The sequence below is a fragment of the Brachyhypopomus gauderio genome, chromosome 5, assembly GCF_052324685.1.
Source record: "Brachyhypopomus gauderio isolate BG-103 chromosome 5, BGAUD_0.2, whole genome shotgun sequence".
NCBI classification, from domain to species: Eukaryota; Metazoa; Chordata; class Actinopteri; order Gymnotiformes; family Hypopomidae; genus Brachyhypopomus; species Brachyhypopomus gauderio.
Genome location: NC_135215.1, coordinates 10,501,942 through 10,524,554, shown reverse-complemented (window position 1 = coordinate 10,524,554; position 22,613 = coordinate 10,501,942). Strand labels below are relative to the sequence as shown.

Here is a 22,613-nt window from a genome sequence, read left to right as displayed (position 1 = left end):
AAGGTCACTTTACAACTTTAACACAGTTACAAGTGTTACATGACCAATCACACTCCGGTGAGAAGCAGCAGCCAATCACACACAGCGTACTCTCTACCGGAATTCACAGCCCCCTGGGGGACTGAATGGGGTGCAGGAAGGGGAGAGAAGACAGACCCTAGTGACAGAGCACCATCCACCACTGGGCATACAAGCACACACACATTCATGCACAGACACTCAAGACAGCTGTTTTTTATTGAACATGGTTTACAGTCAGGGACTGCCAATTTACCTAACCTCCATGTTTTTGGACTGCGGGAGGAAACCAGAGACCCTGGAGGAAACCCACGCAGAAATGGGGAGAACATGGAAACTCCACTCAGATAGGGACTTGAATCCAAGACCCCAGTGATGAGGCAAACTTGCTAACCACCAAGCCACTGCCTTGCACCAAAATAGATAGAGCTCACAAAGATCACAGGATCCTGCTAGAAAGGTTAGAAAACAGGGTTGGAATCTCAGGTAGAGCCCTTTCATGGTTTAATTCCTACTTAACCGATCGCTATCAGATTGTAGAGCTTGATAATACTCCCTCCAATCACACAAAAGTGAAATATGGAGTCCCGCAAGGCTCCATCTTAGGACCACTATTATTTACATTATATATGGTACCATTGGGAATAGATATAAGCAAACATGGTATCAACTTTCACTGCTATGCAACTGCTATACACCCAACTTTACATATCAGGCAGACCTAATGACAAATACAGATTAGAGAAAACTGAGATGTTAAATGCTGGATGTCGCAAAACTTCTTCCACCTTAATGGTGACAAAATGGAGGTTCTCCTTCTGGGCTCAAAGAACAGAAAAAAACATCTAATGCGAAACTTATTTCCTATTATGAACCCCCACGTCTACTAAGATCACAGGATGCTGGCTTCTTATTAGTTCCAATAATTAATAAGGTAACAGCAGGGTAACAGTAGGGGGAAGAGCCTTTTCTTATAAGGCCCCCCAGCTATGGAATAACCTTCCAGAATGTGTCCGGGACTCTGACACAGTCTCAATCTGTAAGTCTAGGTTGAAAACTTACTTATGTAGTTTTTAGCATTTGGTAGTTAATATGCCCCCTTAGATAAATGTTACAGATCCAGGGATTTGTGGGCAAAGGGCTTTATGGTAAACTGGGGTGCTGGTGCTGTCGTCATGTCACTGCATGTGATCACTCAAGTTTGTTGACAATGAAGTGGATGGCTAGGCTGTAATAATTGAATGTCGAACTTGCTGCCACACTCCACCAAGAAGTCTAAGACTCTTAAGAATAAGAATTACATAGAGAACACGTGTATATAAATACAGACAACAATAAGAATTACTTTTCATTCCCATCACTTCTTTGTTTATGTATCTCTTTAATTATTGTTGTCATGGTGACTGGCAGCGTCTAGAGGAGGATGGGTTCCCCTCCCGAGTCTTGGTTCCTCTCGAGGTTTCTTCCTCATGCTCTTAGGGAGTTTTTCCTTGCCACTGTCGCCTTTGGCTAGCTCACTGGGGGCTTGGATTCGGACACTTGTAAAGCTGCTTTGTGACAACAACTGCTGTAAAATTCAATATAAATACATTTTGATTTGATGTGTGTACCTCTGACATGTGTAGATGTGTGTACTACTGATGTGTGTACTACTGAGCTGTGTAGATGTGTGTACCTCTGACATGTGTAGATGTGTGTACTACTGAGCTGTGTAGATGGGTGTACTACTTATGTACAGATTTCTAAAACCTGCACATTTTTATTACCTGAATACACCACACTATGCAACTACTTAACTCATTAAGTAATGACCTCAAAGTCATTATCCAAAAAAATTTATTTTAAAACTTAAAACATTTTAAATCATTCAAAGGATCCTTCAAAGCAACCTTTAGCTTTGCTGACAGTTCAAGCCTGTCTTGGTGTTTTGCTTCATGAGGGACCTCAGGACATCTTCTCAGACATCTGGATGAAGCCACAAAGACACCAATCCCTGGCTGGCTAAGGAAGTACATCTACTTGTAGAGTGACAGTGGCTATATTTTTTAATTAATTTGTTTCAATTTTAAAAATCAATGTCATTTATGTGTGGGCTAAAAAAGACCAACAAAATCAGACATTCAGAGCAGTTTCTCCCATCATATAGCTGGTGTGGAAACTAAGAAAGAAAGTTTCTCATCATCTAATTCTTACATTTTCAGTCACTTCTAAATGGCGTCATAATATGTATGTAGTCAGACATGAATATAGGACTAACCCTAACCCTAAAACCTAGTTTACCAGGGATGAAACCATTGCACTAAATTCACAAATAAAAACTGCCTTGTGGTGTTAATGGCCTTGTGGTGTTTTTACAAAGCTATTTTATATGGAAACAAAATCTTTTTACAAAGATAAATAACTCACTGTTCGTTGACGACGAAGATGCAGTTGTCTTGTGAGGGCGCGGCAGAGACGGGGTGCTTACAGGTCACCTTACGCTCATTATGGCTGAGAAACAGAGGGAGAGAGATGGACAGAGAGAGGAGAGAGATAAATGGACAGAGAGGAGAGAGACTTTTAAATATCTCTTATGTTTTGTGCATGTATATCACTGAACGCGTTTGTCAACTTGTGTTAGTTCACACATTACAACACATTGCTTAATAACAGTTAAACTCAAAACTTAAATCTGTGAAAGAATCCTCATTGTCTACCTCAGTACTGCTTGCTTAGCTGTGAATTTTACCAGGCACAGTGAAAAACATCTCACCTGAGATAACATCCATACAGACACCCTCTCTCATTAACACTACACCTACACACATTCAACTCTACACTCGTTCACACACCCTGAATGAATGGAGGTGCTGAACTTCATGGCTCTATCTGCCACACCCTAAGCCCTAATCCTAACCCTAATCCCAACCCTAACACCTAATCCTAACACAAATAAGTTTGCATGGGTGTATTGTCTTACCCTTAATTGTAACAGGTAAAATGAAACTAAAATGAAGAGGCTTAATTACCTATAAACTAATTATATTATCTATAAACCACTACCGTCTTTTCATTTGAAATGTTTTTGCATCATTGATGCAGCAATGAAATGCCATCTATATTTTCAGTATGCTGCGTTCGGTATTGTGTGTCTGTGTCTATTGTTATGTGTGTGTGTTTGCATGTGTTGACAGTGTATGTGTAAGGATGATACGTAACTGCTGTGAATAAAGAAAAGAAATGTTAAAGGCACTTTGTTCTTGGCACATGGTTCTTAAAGAAGCTTTAACACAAACCATGATCAGTGGTAAAGTAAACAGCTATGACAATGACATCTCTTTACAATACACGCATGCACGTGTGCACACACACACACACACACACACACACACACACACACACACACACACACACACACAGCCTTTACATTACTTTTCAAAGAATGAGAGACTTTTGCAAGAAAGTGAGTGGGAGAAGAGTCAGAGGAGAAGGAGGAGAGAAACTGTAGAACCCTTAGCAAAGATTTGAAGAAACGGATGAAGCTCATGGCAGTTCTGAGTGGAGCCTGTCTGAAAAACAGAATGTTCTCAGCAAAATGGTCTGACTTTTGATGATTTTAAATATTTTGAATATCTGCCAAACATTTTTGAGATGCTTTGAACACAATACAACACCGAGTTAGGATTTATGCAGTAACTTAGTGTTATGAAGAAATAGTGAAGTGAAGATGTACATCTCCCTCAGAGTCATGCAGACATAGAGGAGGATCAAGGTTCCTTTGTGTGGAAAGACCTCACTGAACCTGTGGGAGTGGAAACTAAAACTGGACCTTAATTTTATTCTTGCAGTCCATCCGAGGGCTTAAGTCACTGTTTGACTACAGGTTTGTTTCTCCAAATGCAGTCCAGGGTTACACTGATGACATCTTGATTTCATATAGAGATGAAGTGTCATGTTATAAATTCAGCAGCTCCAGTGTTTTATGGGAGGAGAGGAGGAATTGAGGTGGTGTAGAAATAAGACTCTTCAGCCTCTGGCATTCTGCATCTTGGTCCAGCCAATCAGTGTGTATCCCAGATACGAGCTTCACAGGAGCCTTTAGTCTCCATTTTAGAGTTGCAGGAAAATGGAAATAACCAGTGGAAACTACAGCTCATGAGTTCATATCCAGAAATTACAGCTCAGGAGTTCATATCCAGAAATTACAGCTCATGAGTTCATATCCAGAAACTACAGCTCATGAGTTCATAACCAGAATTTCCTGCATCACCTCTGCTTGTTGTTATGAAGCTGCAGCCAATAAGAAAGACTGCACTGGCTAAAATCCAACATTTATTTTAAAATGTGCACATACCACAAAATGTCCTACATGAAAAGCATAGTGGAACTGTTCAGGTAGTGCGGTAGTGTGTAGTGCAGTCGTGTGTAATGCGGTTTTTAGTGTGATAGTGTGTAGTACAGTAGTATGTAGTACAGTAGTGCGGTAGTGTGTTGTGTAGTATGGTATTGCGGTAGTGTTGTAGAGCAGTAGTGTGTACTGCGGTAGTGTGTAGTGCTGTAGTACTGTAGTGTGTAATGCGGTAGTGTGCTTTGTGCTTCAGGAATAAGGAACTTTTTTTTAAAGATTAGTTTAGATTTAGTTACTAAAAGCATTTTTTGCTGTTTTCACTCTTAAGAAATAAAAACGTTTTTAACGTTTTTAATTTAGTTTCAAATATCGTGAAAAAATGTAATTGTGAATCCAGTATTGTGAAGTATATTGAATTTGGAATAGCCATGCAACAAAAACTACTGCTTCGGAAAGTTCAGGATTTAAATGTCAGCTTATTGTGTTGGTGTTAGGCAAGGCTAAGGCAGTTATATTCCGCCACCATGGGAAACATATTTGGAAAACACACTGCTTCCTGGACATCTGAACGGTAACATCTATAAAAGGAGCTGTATGTAACGTTAACCAGAAGCAGGGGTGACGCAATTGCAAATAAATGAGTATTTATTAAAAGGAGAGTGACAAAACACAAGATACAGATACAAGATACAGATTGGAATAATACTAAACAACGAAGGGCTAATACTACAGAACGGGACTACGAGACAACTAGGAAAAAGCAACACACATGGGAACATTACTACAACACACGCTACATGAACTTAAATGGGAGAAACATAATGTAACAAGGGGAGTTACGACTAACGGAAAATCGAGAAACGAGTGACTAAACAGACCATGGAGGAACATAACTAAATGAGACTACAGAGAAACATGACCAGCGTAAAACACAACGAAAGGGAAACTAACAATACCATACGAACTTTCACTAGGACAGACTACGCAGAGCGGGGAGGTAGGGCAATGAGGAGAAAACATATACTACAAAGGAAATAGGAGACAAGACAGACGGGACAAGGGAGGAGGGTGGAGCTGGACGTGACACTGTATATCATGTAGCACATATTCAAAATTGGTTTAGAATGTACAGTATAATCAAATAAAATACCCTCAAATTGAGAGATAGAGACATCAACTGTGGTCAGGGGTCTGGAGTTTAGGGGGTTCAATTCTTGGGTGATTAGCCTTAGGTTAAATTTAGGGTTAGCATATATGTGCAAATACATCTTGAGACATCACAAATCAATATTTGGCAGACTAAGTACAATTTTCAATCACAACTTTCATGCATCTTGGCATGTTCTACACCAGTTCATCATATTGCTTGTTAAAAAAAGATTTGCTTCCCGTTAGAATGTTAGAATCTGTACAAATGTGTGAGAATGTTATAGAAACACAAGAAATGTATAAGAATGTGTACAAATGTGTAAGAATGTGTTAGAATGTGTCAAAATGTGTTGCGTTATGAATGTGTAGGAATGTGTTATGAATGTGTAAGAACGTGTTTTGAATATGTTAGAATGTGTTAGATTGTGTTATGAATGTGTAAGAATGTATAGGAATGTTAGAATGTTATAAATTTGTTATGCATGTATGACAATGTGTTAGAGCTCAACATGAATGGCATAGAATGACTGCCATGACATGCTGATTTAAGAAAAAATTTGGAGTGGTCTGTTCATTTTTTCCAGAGATGTGTACATGTGTGTGTGTGTGTGTGTGTGTGTGTGTGTGTGTGTGTGTGTGTGTGTGTGTTTTTTGCACAAGTGGGGCTCTATTGGCATTCAACTCTTAAGTCTTATAAGCAGTCACCCCATGGCAACTAAAACAAGTAATTATATGATGTGACAGAGCAGCTAAATATAAAATGTTTTATATTCTTTAAAAGGTTTAACTGGAGACAAACAAGATTTTGCATTCAACCTTCAAGTGGCATTTGCGAGGTGGAGGCGTGGGAACAATGACGGCTTCCCCGTGGGTACACTGCCCTTCAGAGCACCTCTGGGAGTCCGGCCCATTCTCCAGGGCTACACCAGACCTAACCACATGAGCCGTGTCACTGCTGCACGATCTTAAAGGCATCTACCCAGTGCCCTGGCGAGGGCCGTTTGATATCAGAAAGATCAAACTACAGCAGCCCGTGAGTCACGTGCTGTGGCAGGCGGACGCAGCTCTGTGGACCCCTCACCTGCTGTAGCCTCCTTCACCAAGTGGGTTTTATGTAGGCAGAGAAATGTCAGGTTAACATTGTGATCAACATGATCAACCTAACAATTAATTCAAACTACAAATTTGCAGTTTAAGACTATCTCAAAGTTGACAACCCACCCACTAACACAGGAGCCGAAAATGTACTCACTAATACAGTTAATTTATTTCAAAAAGTTAATTTTAATTCAGTAATTCAATACAAAAAGTGAAATGCATATATGATATTAAGTTACCGTTTTGTCCATACCCCAAATGAAAATAGTCCACATTTTCCCATCTGTGCAGTGAGAACACACACACACACACACACACACACACACACACACACACACTAGTGATCACTAGGGGGCTGTGGTATACACACACACATACACACACTAGTAATCACTAGGGGGCTGTGGTGCACACATGCCGAGAGAGGTGAGCAACCCAAGCCCGGCACCATGGCCTAGGGCCTAGGAATCAAACCCACAACCTTCAGGTCATAAGACCGGTTCCTTAACCAAATTCTCTATGGAGTTTAAGTCAGGCAAGTTTGCTGGCCACCAATCAAGCACAGTAATACTGTGGTTACTAAACCAGGTATTGGTACTTTTGGCAATGTGGACTGGTGCCAAGTCCTGCTGGAACATGAAATTTCCATCTCCAAAAAACTTGTCAGCAGAGGGAAGCATGAAGTGCTCTAAAATTTCCTGGAAGACAGCTGTGCTGACTTTGGTCTTGATATAACACAGTGGACCTATAACACAGTGAACCTACACCAGCAGATGACATGGCTCGCCAAACCATCACTGATTGTGGAAACTTCAGGCTGGACCTCAAGGAGCTTGGATTGTGTGCCTCTCCACTCTTCCCCAGACTCTGGGACCTTGATTTTCAAATGAAATGCAAAATTTACTTTCATCTGAAAACAACACCTTGGACCACTGAGCAACAATCCAATTCTTTTTCTCCTTGGCAGAGGTAAGATGCTTCTGGCTTTGTCTCTTGGTCATGAGTGACTTGACACAAGGAATGCGACAGTTGTAGCCCAAATCTTGGATATATCTGTGTGTGGTGGCTTTCGAAGCACTGACTCCAGCAGCAGTCCACTCCTTGTGAATCTCTTTTCTTGACAATCTTCTTAAGGTTGCTTGTGCACCTTTTTCTACCACACTTTTCCCTTCCACTCAACTTTCCATTAATATGCTTGGATAAAGCACTCTGTGAAGAGCCAGCTTCTTTAGCAATGGCCTTTTGTGGTTTACACTCCTTGTGGAGTGTGTCAATGCCTTCTGGACATCTGTCAAGTCAGCAGTCTTCCCCCAGGAAGCCTTTGCAGGTGTTCTGTGTTATTTATTCTAATTTTCCGAAATAATGACTTTTGGATTTTCATTGACTGTAAGATCACTCTGTTTTTCATGCATCTATATGTGTTTTACTTTTTGTATTGAATTACTGAAATAAACAAACTTTTGAGGATTTTCTAATTTATTGAGATGCACCTATAGAATATTTAATTATATTATAAAATTCAACAAATTCTGCAACATCTGTATACAATGGGTTTTTAATTAGGACAAGTAGGCTAGTGTTAGAGAACCTGTGATGAATCACAGGTGCAATGACATCACGTGTCTTTAAACTATGATAGCTGATAGCAGAAATCTGTGAAGACTCTGTGTTAGAACAGGTCTCAGACAGGTGCACCCAAGTGATTTAAACAAGTAGTTCACAGTATATAAATACAGTTAAACACCAATTAAATACAAGTCTGGAGATTGTCTGCTATTAGTAACATTAGAGGTCCATGTGCACTATCTACTGAAAGGCTGAAGCTCTTTTTCATTGTTCAGAAGTTCAATCTGCTGCACAATCAAAACTTAATTTATTTTAAATTACAACATTATATGCTGAGGATTTGTGAGTTACTAAGAAGTTCACAGCAAAAAATACAGAATCTACCAAGAAGAATATGGAAAAACTCCCTCTGTATCTGGAGTTAGTGGGTGGCAGGCTCAGTATCACCATGGAAGAGGATTAGGAGGAAACTGTGACAGAACCTCTGAGAAGTTTGAGGGTCAAACAGAGTGTGTGAGAGTCCCAGTCCCATCACACCTTCTCCATCCACCCACTTCTGTGAACTTGTCAATGAGGTTGAAAAAAACATGATTCAGAATGACTAATATCCCACCAAAGCTACATCAAACCAAGCACCACAAACTCCATTTTAACGCACCTACAAATATCATCTTACACCCCTTCTCAAAGCACTTTCTATATGCTAGTTCCAAACTACATATACAAACAGTTGTCAGTTCAACCTCCAACCTTCAACATTTCTCCAATAAGACAGCAAGAAAAGAACCTTCAGAAATGCAGTGAAATTAGTGTGTGGGTGTTACTAGTAGTAATGCCAGCAGATGGCTGATGTCTCAGTTGTGTTGATAATGGTAAGGCAAGGATGCTGCAGAAAACCCAGAAAATTAACTTTGAGTGACAAGAAAAACACACAAGAACAGAAATGAAAGGACAATGTAAGCTTGTGCCATCATCATTGCTGGTGTCTACTACTTCTACTTCTAACTTGGCTAGATGCAGCTCTGGGTCCTTCTTCATCCCCTCATCCAACACTCTGTCATCACATGAACTCTTCATCACACCATGGCTCACCATGATCTCGCAGAGTATGACTCTTGCTGTGTGATAGAAGGGGACATTCCCACTTTGATCAACAGACACCGAGACCCAATCTCCATTAGTCAAAGGCTCCAGGTCAGAGGTGGCTCAGGTCATGTGATATACTGTCCAAAAGGCAGGGGGTATAAAGTGCTACCACATAATACCTTGCTCCCCGTAAAGGAATCATATTTCTATGCTTTTTAAAAAAGATTTGAGCTAGATTGACCTGCCATGAAAAGAGATCCAATTATTTTACCCCAGTAATGAGCCTAAGAGGATGATGAAATGTAATTCTGAAAGAATCTCTCTACGGCAACAGGAGAATAAACACAAATGCCTGCCACAGAACATGCTGTCACGGCTGTATATTTTAGCGGTTGGCTCAGGATTCATTAGGATGGCAGCATCACAATGCATCCGACAGCTAAATGAGAATTCTCTAGCTAACTGGTGCATAGACACAATGCACATGAGAGCTCCATCATGACCAGTGTGGAGGTGCTGGTGGGGGTGGGGGGCTGTGATGCACAGCACATTAGAAAAGCACAGAGTGGGAAAGAAAAACGCAAAACACAAATGTCTGCGAAAAGCAGCACGACCTCGAACAGACTCAGAATTTCATTCGTATGCAATGACATCACAGGCTTCTGTAAATGACATCACAGATGTGCATTATTCTCTGTAATTGAGCACAGATGTCATCGGCCTTACTGAGTCAGACGCTACACAGAATAACCAAACACTTCTGCATCCTCTTCATTTTACAGCTTATGTGCGAAGACAAGAGAGAGAAATGGCGGAGCATGTTTTATTCTCACTCATTTTAAATCTTATATGTTCTACATTCCAAAATGCCAATACAACAACACTCAGTAACGGTGCAACAGTGCTGAAGAGAAAATTAATTGTATTCTGTCAGAACTATAGCAAAACCTGGTATGATAATAAAATTTAGCAAAGACATTTTGTTGGAATGAAACCAAATATTACATCCTATAAAACACCTTCAGGAGGTTAAATCTGGTTACCTAGAGACCTTAAAGCATCTCAAAAATTTAAAATTAGAACAACATGGTAAATGTAAATTAAATTTCAACAACTTGCAAATAACGGATTAAATTCCTTGAAAAGACCTAAAAAAGAGTTAAAGGAGGAAAGAGTAAAGCGTGCTGCGTCCTGCCTTGTAACAGGCTCAGACCAGCGTCTCCACGACGCTCCTAACTCACACAGAGAATCTGCATTAGCTGGATATTTACATCTTTTGTGAAATGAAAGTTTGAATTCCAAGTAGATGGATTCTTGCAGAAAGCCCCTGTCTGTGGAATACAGAATCCGGTCACTGCAGGCTGTAGCCTGCTGACAGAGCAGCAACACAGTCCACTTCTGCCGTCAGACTTTTCGACTTTTCAACTTTTCAACACAAGAAAATACAAAATCCTGAAACAACAATTCATATGCAAACATCAGGTACAAGTACACTGACACAGGTGAACATGGAGAGGGAAAGAGAGAGGGGGAGAGAGAGAGAGAGAGAGAGAGAGAGAGAGAGAGAGATAAATAAACCACAGAGAGCACTCATTATCTCAATGCGCCATTTCACGCAAACAGCGAACAGTAGGCTATATAACAGTACTTTTATATTAAGCATTCACATCCGAAATGAAATCATTATTCGCAAACTGAACCAAACTAAGTACCACCGCCGCATCGATTAGCAAACCTGTACAATGTACCCTGCTCCATCGCAAACACCGGAAACCGAAAATAAAGACATCACCCTTAAAATAACGTCGACGACTGCAGACGGCGTGCGGTACATGAGCGGACGGGAAACCGGCGCTAGTAACAGCGGATCGGCTCACACTAAGACATCTCGGCGTGTTGCTGCGATGGGTTATCCATCAGGATTACTGGAACCTTGCAGGTAACACGTAGCAAAAACAGAGAGTGTGCCGTGTGGGCTCTCGCAGCTCCTGTCCTCCGGAGCGGGACTGATTCCCTCGCCTGCGTCCCCCAGTCTTCGGCGCTTACATCACAGTCCCATCTCACTATCTGTCCTCACACACCAGCAGCGCCTGATCTGAAATAAGCAATAGCGCCATGATGCTCCCAGCGCACCTCGGCAACAAACGTAGCAACACATTCAACCTCTCACACACTCATTATATATGCAATAATACAAATAACACCAAATTATAATAATACTAATCATACTACTACTGAGAATAATAATAATGTCATTAATAATTACACACGCGCGCACACACTCAGTGTAATCAATGTTCTTCGTGTATTCGATGTTAGATGTAGGACACCAAATGTTGCTGTTGACAGATGGACAGATGACAGCGTCTCTACGAGCTGAAGACACCGCAAGTGTCCTCTTTGGGGGTCGTCTTTATGAACGCTCGTTTACAAGGAGCTTTTATCACCAGCCATTAAGACAAACCTGATTCATGTCATACAAAAATGTAAATGTGCACAGTAAAACGTGTAAAATTGTGTGTGTTTTCCAGTAATCACACAAGGATTTACATTCGTTAATCCAGATATCTCTATGATCAAACAAAACCAAAACAATGTGTGCTAGGAGTTTCAAACTAATTGTTAAAAAACACTACACTGAATTAAATGTAGCTACACTTGCATCAGCCATTTTGACCACCTAACTGTGGATGTTAGTAGAAGTGAAGGTTAGCCTTGTATGAGTAGGTAGAGGGTAACGATGATTTACACCACCTCACTGTGATATCTGTAGACAGCCCTACTGTTTCTGGTGGGGTAGGGGTACAGCTGTAGAATATAGGCTATTTGAGAAGCGTTACACAGATCAAACTGACTTGCATTTGTTGACTGGCTGTTATTACTTGGAGGCGTTTTAGTTCTTGCAGAAATCTCAGAAGCTTTTATATCACATCTGCTGCAGTTCAAATGACTGAAAAAGAGGCATACTTATAATATCTGAAAACATGATCACGCATGAGCAACTACTGTACACACCAGCAGGAGAGAGGGAGGGAGGGGGAGAGAGAGAGAGAGAGAGAGGGTGAGAGGGAACGAGACAGGTAGAGACACCTGGCAGTGCCTGTGGTTGTGAGTGTTTGAGCATTGATTGTCTGTGGATGGTGAAGTGGACCGGCGCCTGACTCGCCCAGTCAAGCCACTGCTAAATGAACCATGCACCAACATAACAGCAGGAGCTGAGCTACCCCTTCAACGCAGGACACACAGTTCTGTTATGTGTGTGCGCTCGGAGCCAGACTGGGCTCCGTCACACCTTCTACACACCTGCCATGTTCGGGAATGCAAATGGATTGTTGGGTGTATGTTACCAGGGTGACCAGTGAAGGACAGAGAATTTCATGTATTTCTTTTTAAGAAAGGAGGAAGAGGAAGAGGTCAGGCAGACAATAAAGAGCTCGGTTAAAGAGGAGCTAACTGTACTATAGAACATCATCTTTGTTTTAAATTAGACACAGGTTAATAGAACATAAGATGTCAACACAACTGAATGGCAATCACAAGTGTAATTAAATATATTTACATTAAAAAAAACTTTAAAGTAAATGTGTGTTTTCCACATGGCTCATTTCCAGACAGTTCAATTCAGGTTCTCTTGCTGAGCAGAACAATGGAGGGACCCATTCAGTCCACAGTCCACTCCCACACAGGGAGGCACAGTCCACTCCCACACAGGGAGGCACAGTCCAGTCCCACACAGGGAGGCACAGTCCAGTCCCACACAGGGAGGCACAGTCCACTCCCACACAGGGAGGCACAGTCCACTCCCACACAGGGAGGCACAGTCCGCTCCCACACAGGGAGGCACAGTCCGCTCACACACAGGGAGGCACAGTCCGCTCACACACAGGGAGGCACAGTCCACTCCCACACAGGGAGGCACAGTCCACTCCCACACAGGGAGGCACAGTCCACTCCCACACAGGGAGGCACAGTCCGCTCACACACAGGGAGGCACAGTCCGCTCACACACAGGGAGGCACAGTCCGCTCACACACAGGGAGGCACAGTCCACTCCCACACAGGGAGGCACAGTCCGCTCACACACAGGGAGGCACAGTCCGCTCACACACAGGGAGGCACAGTCCACTCCCACACAGGGAGGCACAGTCCGCTCACACACAGGGAGGCACAGTCCGCTCACACACAGGGAGGCACAGTCCGCTCACACACAGGAAGGCACAGTCCACTCCCACACAGGGAGGCACAGTCCGCTCACACACAGGGAGGCACAGTCCGCTCACACACAGGGAGGCACAGTCCGCTCACACACAGGGAGGCACAGTCCACTCCCACACAGGGAGGCACAGTCCGCTCACACACAGGGAGGCACAGTCCGCTCACACACAGGGAGGCACAGTCCGCTCACACACAGGGAGGCACAGTCCGCTCACACACAGGGAGGCACAGTCCGCTCACACACAGGAAGGCACAGTCCACTCCCACACAGGGAGGCACAGTCCACTCCCACACAGGGAGGCACAGTCCACTCCCACACAGGGAGGCACAGTCCACTCCCACACAGGGAGGCACAGTCCACTCCCACACAGGGAGGCACAGTCCGCTCCCACACAGGGAGGCACAATCAGCTCACACACAGGGAGGCACAGTCCACTCCCACACAGGGAGGCACAGTCCGCTCCCACACAGGGAGGCACAGTCCGCTCCCACACAGGGAGGCACAGTCCGCTCACACACAGGGAGGCACAGTCCGCTCACACACAGGGAGGCACAGTCCACTCCCACACAGGGACGCATAGTCCACTCCCACACAGGGAGGCATAGTCCACTCCCACACAGGGAGGCATAGTCCACTCCCACACAGGGAGGCACAGTCCACTCCCACACAGGGAGGCACAGTCCGCTCCCACACAGGGAGGCACAATCAGCTCACACACAGGGAGGCACAGTCCACTCCCACACAGGGAGGCACAGTCCGCTCCCACACAGGGAGGCACAGTCCGCTCACACACAGGGAGGCACAGTCCGCTCACACACAGGGAGGCACAGTCCACTCCCACACAGGGACGCATAGTCCACTCCCACACAGGGAGGCATAGTCCACTCCCACACAGGGAGGCATAGTCCACTCCCACACAGGGAGGCACAGTCCGCTCACACACAGGGAGGCACAGTCCACTCCCACACAGGGAGGCACGGTCCGCACACACAGGGAGGCACGGTCCGCTCACACACAGGGAGGCACAGTCCACTCCCACACAGGGAGGCACAGTCCACTCACACACAGGGAGGCACAGTCCACTCACACACAGGGAGGCACAGTCCACTCTCACACAGGGAGGCATAGTCCGCTCCCACACAGGGAGGCACAATCAGCTCACACACAGGGAGACACAGTCCACTCCCACACAGGGAGGCACAGTCCGCTCCCACACAGGGAGGCACAGTCAGCTCACACACAGGGAGACACAGTCCGCTCACACACAGGGAGGCACAGTCAGATCTAACGTCTGCAGAGAATATGACAGGTGTAACAGGTCTAGAGGGAATATGACTAGTTATATAAAGTCTAGCTGTTTTAAGTAATATTTTTATAAGTGGACTCTTTTATTTTGACAGCACAGGTCTGTTGGTTTTATGTTACTATATAAAAAACAATTAAAATGTGAATTTGCTAAACCGTACTGTACTCAGACCCGATGACCAGCACCACAGTGTTCTGGACAAAATGAGCATAACCCCAGGGCAGGGGCAGCAGGCATGGGCAACATACAGCTTACATGAAGGCTATGACGCATTTAAATGTGCACTGTTGAAAAACTACTGCATGTAATGATCAGGTGAGAATGCTCCTCCCTCCTCCCTGCACTGACTTTCTTAAGTTTGTCCCAGTAATGTAAATGAGGGTTTGAGGACATCAGCAGCGTGAAGCATCCCATAATTATCTGACGTGCAGGATTCATCATGTGCTGGGATGGAGACTTCCTCTGAGCAGTCTGATTCAGATCTTACATAAGGTGACCTCCTCTGACATGATTAGAATTTAAGTAGGGCTTCAGGGCACAGTCAATCATTCATGCTTCTAAAAGCTGTGTGTGTGTGTGTGTGTGTGTGTGTGTGTGTGTGTGTGTGTGTGTGTAAGTAGAGTTTGTTGTCACAGCCAAGAGGCATGAAACAGTTAATCTGATACAAAACACATGACATAGCTCTTCTCTCTCCTCTCCTCCATCTTCTCATTCTCTCCTCTCCTCCATCCTCTCCTTCTCTCCTCCCATTTTCCCTCCTCATTCCAGTGGTGACCCTGCACAAGTCACACACCCTCCCACATGCGTTGTATCCATTGAGGCACATACATTATGGCACAGCATTCATCCTTTATACATCAGCTGTGGGCAGGAAATACCTTATAAGAATGATATAAATAATGTAATACACTCAAGCCTTGGAAATTTAAACATAATGAGTTCTCATGGTGTGAATCCACTTTAAATTTACACATTCATAAAACTCTGGTAAGCAAAAGACCAATCAGTGCAGAGCCTCATTTGCATATCTGACAGACCGTGAACACTGATTGTATGGGCTCCAGCATAAATGCATCTTAATCTCAATCATAGTCCTAAGGAAGTTTAAAACCCTGATACAAAATATTCTTATGGCATTTCTTGGTCGGTCAGCCTGCCACTGTCTGGCCAGAGAAGGGAATGAAATGCAGTGCTACAGCAGGTTCCAGATCAAAGAGTGAAGGCGTCTCGCTGATCAAAGCCTTCATAATGGCGCTGCTGCTGATCTAACGGACCTCCTTTGTTCTAGAGGTGAATAAAGCAGACTCACTCTCATTTAATCAGACATCAAGATTTGGCTGTTTGCCTTTTAATCATGCGCAGTAATATCACTGCTGTTATGAGAGAAGTTATGTGGAGCAATCCTGTGTGCACAGAGCCCAGGAATATAAAAAATTCCCTATTGATGGATGATTGTGTTAGCGTTAGGACAGATGAGTGTAGACTGCAAAGGTACTGGGTAAAAGCCACACACACACACACACACACACACACACACACACACACACACACACACACACACACACACACACACAACACACACACACACACACACACATACTCACACACACACACACACACACACACACACACACACACACACACACACACACACACACACACACACACACACACACACACACACACACACACACACACACACATACTCACACACAGTAACTAGCCCCACTCCTAGTTCCATGAGTGATTATAAACATGATTAGGATCAGAAGCACCAACAGTGAAGCATTCTTCTAGCTATGTGTGTGTGTATCTGTTTATCTGTCTGTCTTTTCTCTCTGCTTGAGCAGACATACCGATCAGCTCTGTGTGTGTGTATGTGTGTGTGTGTGTGTGTGTGTGTGTGTGTGTGTGTGCGCGTGTGCGTGTGTGTACTGGCCTTTACTGACTGCTGGAGGCCATGGCAGAGCCCTGTAGAACTAACTGGGTCAGAGACTGATGGTGCTGCCAGGGTGAACACAACCCAAAAAACAAAACAGAGGAACTGAGGAACAGAGGGAAGAATCCAGTAGCCCTCCTACATACTTAGGATTCAATACGAGAACACACCAAGATATTCTCATCTTTTATGTGCTGTCCAGGGAGTAAGGCAAGGATCAATACCTCCTTCCTGAATGCTGGAGTAGACATGAAGGCACAATGTGGAGTGGAGCTACAAATACACAGAAGAGGCACATGAGTTCCCTGCAGAGGTCAGCACAGGTCAAGCCCAGACCTGGAACTCCGGAGTTGTGGACTAGAGTCAGACTTCTAAGCTGAGACGAACGGAGCTTAATTTGTTAATTTGTTAAATAAACTCGACCCATTTGTGTGCCCCGGAAGTTACTGTTTATTCTTCGTGGTCTTCATTTGACTGCGGTAAAGTTGGTTTCACGTTCGCATATTCGGAATTCTTTCTTCAATAATAAGTGCCAAAATGTGCAAATTCTCATTTCTGGCAAACAAAAGAAATACCTACAACTTTGTTTACGCCAGGAATATATATATTTTAAGTTGTAGACAACGTTTAAAATGTACTATTGTGACTGCTACAACGTCTAAGGCACCGTCTATAATTTACATTAACGCAGTTAACACGGACGCAAGTGGCGGTTGTAAAGGCCCCAGAGCACTGCGCACTCAACCTACAACTCAGATATGAGTATTTCTACCTCTTATCTATTTGTGGTGGTAAGTTTTTATAAGAAATCTTATAATTTCAATAGCTTTTAAAGGGTCCATCAGAACAGCACCAGACAAGTTGTATTACATTAAGCCCATGATGACCAGCAACCTACAACTCAGATATGGATATTTCTACCTCTTACCTAATAGTGTTGGTGAGTTTTTATCTAATTATTTCAATAGCTTTTCAAAATATTCTAATTTTATGAATAGCACCTGTAAATACCCATGTCCAAGATGTAGGTTGTTGTTACACTTTGTGTAATACAACTTCTTAGGTGGTCTTCTAATGGACCATTTAAAAGCCATTGAAATAATAAGGCAACAACTGACTACCACAAATTAGTGCAAGGCACAAATACCCATGTAAGAGTTGTAGGTTGTTGTTTAGGATGCACTTAATATATAACTACTTGTTTTTCTTCCCCATGACTGTGTAGCATATAGAACTAGACTGAGAGACCAGTTTTAGTTCATTAGCTATTTAATATTGTCTTCAATATTGAACCTTTTCACAATATTAAAATTTTCTGAAATATATCAGTCTACGTGCAATGAATGAGTATAATATACAAGTTTCACCTTTTGAATAGAATTACTGAAATAAATAATATACCAATATCTGTGTAACGTTGTGGGAGTCAGGGTCACAGAGTCACAATCGCCATAAAGAGCTGGCACCTACTTTAACGGAGCTAGTCTCCTCTACTCCTCTACTGACCAAGTCAAAAGGATCTAGTGTGTCGGCGTGTGTCAAACCCTAGACGTCAGATTGGCTACCATGTATGTCAATCAAAATACAACCGTCAGTGCAGATGGAACAAAAGCCTAGTCATTCATCCACTACTTTTTAATGTCATGCGATCTACCCACACTTCCTTCGCGATCGACCGGTAGATCGCGAACGACTTAATGGGCACCCCTGGCTTAGACCCACCCAGACACAACCTAGACCTGCCCAGTCCCTGCCCAGACACTGCTTAGACCCACCCAGACACAGCCTAGACCCACTCAGACCCTGCCTAGACCTGCGCAGACATTGCCTGCTCCCTCCACTGGGTCAATGTCAAATGTTTGAGTTAAACACCATCACTACAACACAACCAAGCAGAAACTAAATGAATCTGCAAGGCTCTGCTGGTTGTATATCTAAGCCCCAAGAAATGTAGAACCTTCAAGCTGAACACTTTCAATGGGTTTGTTAGCCCAACATCTCCTAGCAGGCTAAAGATAAAACATGCTGGATTTTATTTTGGTACCTACTTCACCTTTTCAGTCACTCGTTCCCTACAGGTGTCTCCTTTACCTGTTCACTCGTTCACTACAGGTGTCAAAAGTTCAATAACTGGCTTCTTCTCTCACCAACAAGGGTTTTTAAACAAATGTTAGTGAGAGTGAGGATTGTAAAATAACAGTAGCCTAATGTGGAATAAGAAACCAGGGAAAAACGCTTACCTGTTCATATGAAGACGTCATGTAGCAGGACATGCAAAAGACAAACAGAAGAGTCCAATAAGGGCAGTTCAGTAAGAGCAGAAGAGTCTCATAAATATGCATTTATACACAGTGCCAAAAGAGATGCTGTCTGTGACAGAAAAGGAGATGATCACAGGATAAGGAACGGTCTCGAGGGTCATCTCGGGTTCTGACTTAAATCACATTAGAAGGGTGACCAATCAGCACATCAAAAGGGTGACCAATCAGCACATCAGAAGGGTGACCAAATCAGCCTTCTTCAATGTAAGAAACATTGCCACAGTAATGCTGGATATAACATCGGTGAGATGTGTAGACGCTTCATGTAGGGTGGACTACTGTAGTGCAGTTTACCGAAACTCCAGCTAATTCAGACTAATTAGAGAGCACACCTGCCCTGTTTTACAGCACACCTGTTCTACAGCACACCTGCCCTGTTTTACAGCACACCTGTTGTGCAGCACACCTGCTCTGTTCTATAGCACACCTGCCCTGTTCTACAGCACAACTGTTCTACAACACACATGTTGTACAGCACACCAGTTCTACAGCACACCTGCCCTGTTCTACAGTACACCAGTTCTACAGCACACCTGCCCTGTTCTACAGTACACCTGTTCTACAGTACACCAGTTCTACAGCACACCTGCCCTGTTCTACAGTACACCTGTTCTACAGCACACCTGCCCTGTTCTACAGTACACCTGTTCTACAGTACACCAGTTCTACAGCACACCTGCCCTGTTCTACAGCACACCTGTTCTACAGCACACCTGCCCTGTTCTACAGTACACTGGCTCCTTGTGTCATTCAGAAGTGATTTCAAAGTTCTGCAGGTGTACAGAGCTCTAAGGGGGTTGCTAGACTGGTGAGAGTGAGGTGTTTGTCTATTATTGTTTAACTAAATTATCCTTTATAATGCCCTACGTCTGTTATTGCTTTTATTTTGCAAGATCTGTTTAATTTATTTTAACTTTGTACTGTAATGCACTTTGAGCTGTACCTTTGTATTAAATTATACACAAATTTGAATTATATAAAGTTGTTTGTAATTATTGTAAAATAGCCTTTATACTCTGTCTTCAATGGTTCTCAATCATAACGTGTTCCAGAGTTAATGCTTATTTTACAAAATGTCTGGAGTAATGTAGTGGGCAATCCTGATGTTAATAGATAAAATCACTGGTATGTGCATAAATGTAACCTAGCTGGTATACATGGTTAATAAAAAGCCTAGCTGTATATTTTAATTGTATATTGAACTGAGGAATTATACATTGTATAGTATGATGTACAGGGGCACATCTCAAACTGATCTCAATAGTTCAGTCTTCTCCAATTCCCCACTACGTAATAATCTGGATAATCTGGCAACAAGATACAGAATACAAAAGCATATTCCAGTGTTCTTTCAAATAGCATCTCTGGTCTGTTGCTAGGACACAAGGCCTAGGGCTGCTCCTTCAACACTGCAGTTGTGTGTGAGAATAATGCAAACAGAGGTCTGGTACCCGTAGCATGTAGCATTTAGCATGTAGCATGGGCAGAAACAACTCAGCTAAGCTCAGTCACTCATGTTAAAAAAGGAACAAGAAAAGCCACTGATGCATTTGAAATACGTGCATGTAAAAAACAAATATAGTAGTCAGTGGTCAGTTATGAAACAGTCAGTTATGTCACGGTCAGTTAGGACACCGTAAGTTATGAAACAGTCAGTTATGACACGGTCAATTATGACACGGTCAGTTATGAGACCGTCAGATATGACACCGTTAGTTATGACACAGTCATGTCATGGTCAGTTACGTCACGGTCAGTTACGTCATTCTTCCAAGTAAAAAAAAAATTTTAAATCAACATCAACTGAGAATGTTAGTAGGGCTGCACGATGAATCGTATTTTTATCGTTATCGCGATGTGAAGTTTCACGATAAACACATCGAAAGAGCCACGATAACTCCTTGAATAACAGCAAACTCAAATTGCATTATCCTCGTCCAGCAATAGAGGGAGCTATTCGCGCTGCAGACTATGATCACGTGACGTAAGTAGGCAAGAGGCAGAGTGAGGTGAACACGCTCATCAGACACGCGATTTGGTTTAAGCCTGGTTTACACTTGACGCAGCGCGAGGGTCCGCAAGGTGAAAATAACGTAATCACGGTGGCTTCGCCCGTGCGCGATGGTCTCGCGCGCTGTCGATTCGCGAGGTCGTGCACCTCTCGAATTTTGTAAGTTCGCGCGCGCCGCGTCTCAGCGCAATGAGAACAGTCATGTTTGCCGGGTTCATACACCTATACAAAGTGGAATTAAAGCACTTGTACGTCACTTTCAAGGTCCATTTCAATAATTTCCAGCTCGTTAAACTTAATTGAGTTAAATATTTATACATATACTCTAAATGATTCGAAATAATTCGCTTTTTTTATCACATTATTTAATGGTTGTTTATTTTCAAAACGCCCAATCTTAACGTCTTCATGTTCTTTCATGTTTCGTCCTGGAATTACAAGAGGCTCGTATTTGTTAATGTAATTACAAGAGAACTGTTCAGTCAGACAGATATTTGTTGTGAAACGAAGTAGTTACAATTTCAAGTACTTTAGCCTAAATTCCAGCAAATTGATAAAAAAAAAATGATACACAAAGCAACATTAAAATTGGTCAGGTAAATGTTCATTCCCCTGTATTTGAGGGGTGTTTTTTCTATACTACTAGGCCTACATATCGTTTCGGACCACACTGCAAAGAATGTGACACGGCAAGATTAAACGCTTCCGTCGTTACGCGAGGTGTGCGGAGTCGCGCTACGGTCACTCGTGAAAGTATAAACCTAGATTGAATCTATTGTTGAATAAACCTGCAAAATATTTGGAATTATTCTGGATTCATTACACAGTAAAAAAAAAAAAAAAACTAATTAACGTGCTGCTGTTCAGAGAGACACTACATCTCTGTATTTTAATCTTAATTTATCGTGGTTCACATCGATATCGGGATATCCAACAATGTTATCGCACATCGTAATTCTAGTCCATATCGTGCACCCCTAAATGTTAGTTAATCAAATACCCTTGAGTGACATTATGAGTAATTTTATAAAATTGTCCTAATCCCTGTACTGAATAAATAAACAGGTATATGGGTGTGTATGTGTATGTTAGACTCCAACCAAGTGTAGATGATTTAGCTATAGTTAAAACACCACAGTCAAACATTAATCTGACCTTGGGTGGGTTTGGATTCTTTTTTGTAATGGTGGCTTGTAAATGAAAATGACGATAATTCCACATTAATTCCCATTCTCTGTGTGTATGTGTATGTGGTTGTTTAGAGATTCAGTGGATGCTGTGGTGTCTTTATAGATAGATAGATAGATAGATAGATAGATAGATAGATAGATAGATAGATAGATACAGACAGAATCACAGATATTAGAATCCAGCCTCACTGGATTAGTCACTGGACATGAAAAATAAAGAACTAGCTCCCCCTGCTGGATCCAAGTTGCTACCACACTGTGAAGCAAGATTCACTCTCAATATGTTAGTTTTGGTGTGGGCAGCAAGATAGTCCTGTACAGTCATTACATTAGAGCAGCAGGACAGTCCTGTACAGTCATTACATTAGAGCAGCAGGGCAGTCCTG

At 42.8% G+C, this 22,613-nt stretch overlaps 1 protein-coding gene across 20 annotated transcripts in view; it reads right to left on the bottom strand.

Annotated features, from left to right (window-relative positions):
* The window catches only part of plekha5 (pleckstrin homology domain containing, family A member 5), a 107,742-nt gene that overhangs the window by 55,153 nt on the left and 29,976 nt on the right, over window positions 1-22,613 (bottom strand). For 15 of the 20 annotated variants that reach the window (XM_077005550.1, XM_077005555.1, XM_077005551.1 and 12 more), the window contains exon 4: window positions 2,425-2,508. In XM_077005550.1, coding sequence (XP_076861665.1) covers window positions 2,425-2,508 — 84 coding nt within the window. Of the gene's footprint in view, window positions 1-2,424; window positions 2,509-11,121; window positions 11,340-16,388; window positions 16,979-22,613 lie in introns of those variants that run through there. The other 5 variants (XM_077005562.1, XM_077005563.1, XR_013130863.1 and 2 more) reach the window with 4 other exon arrangements.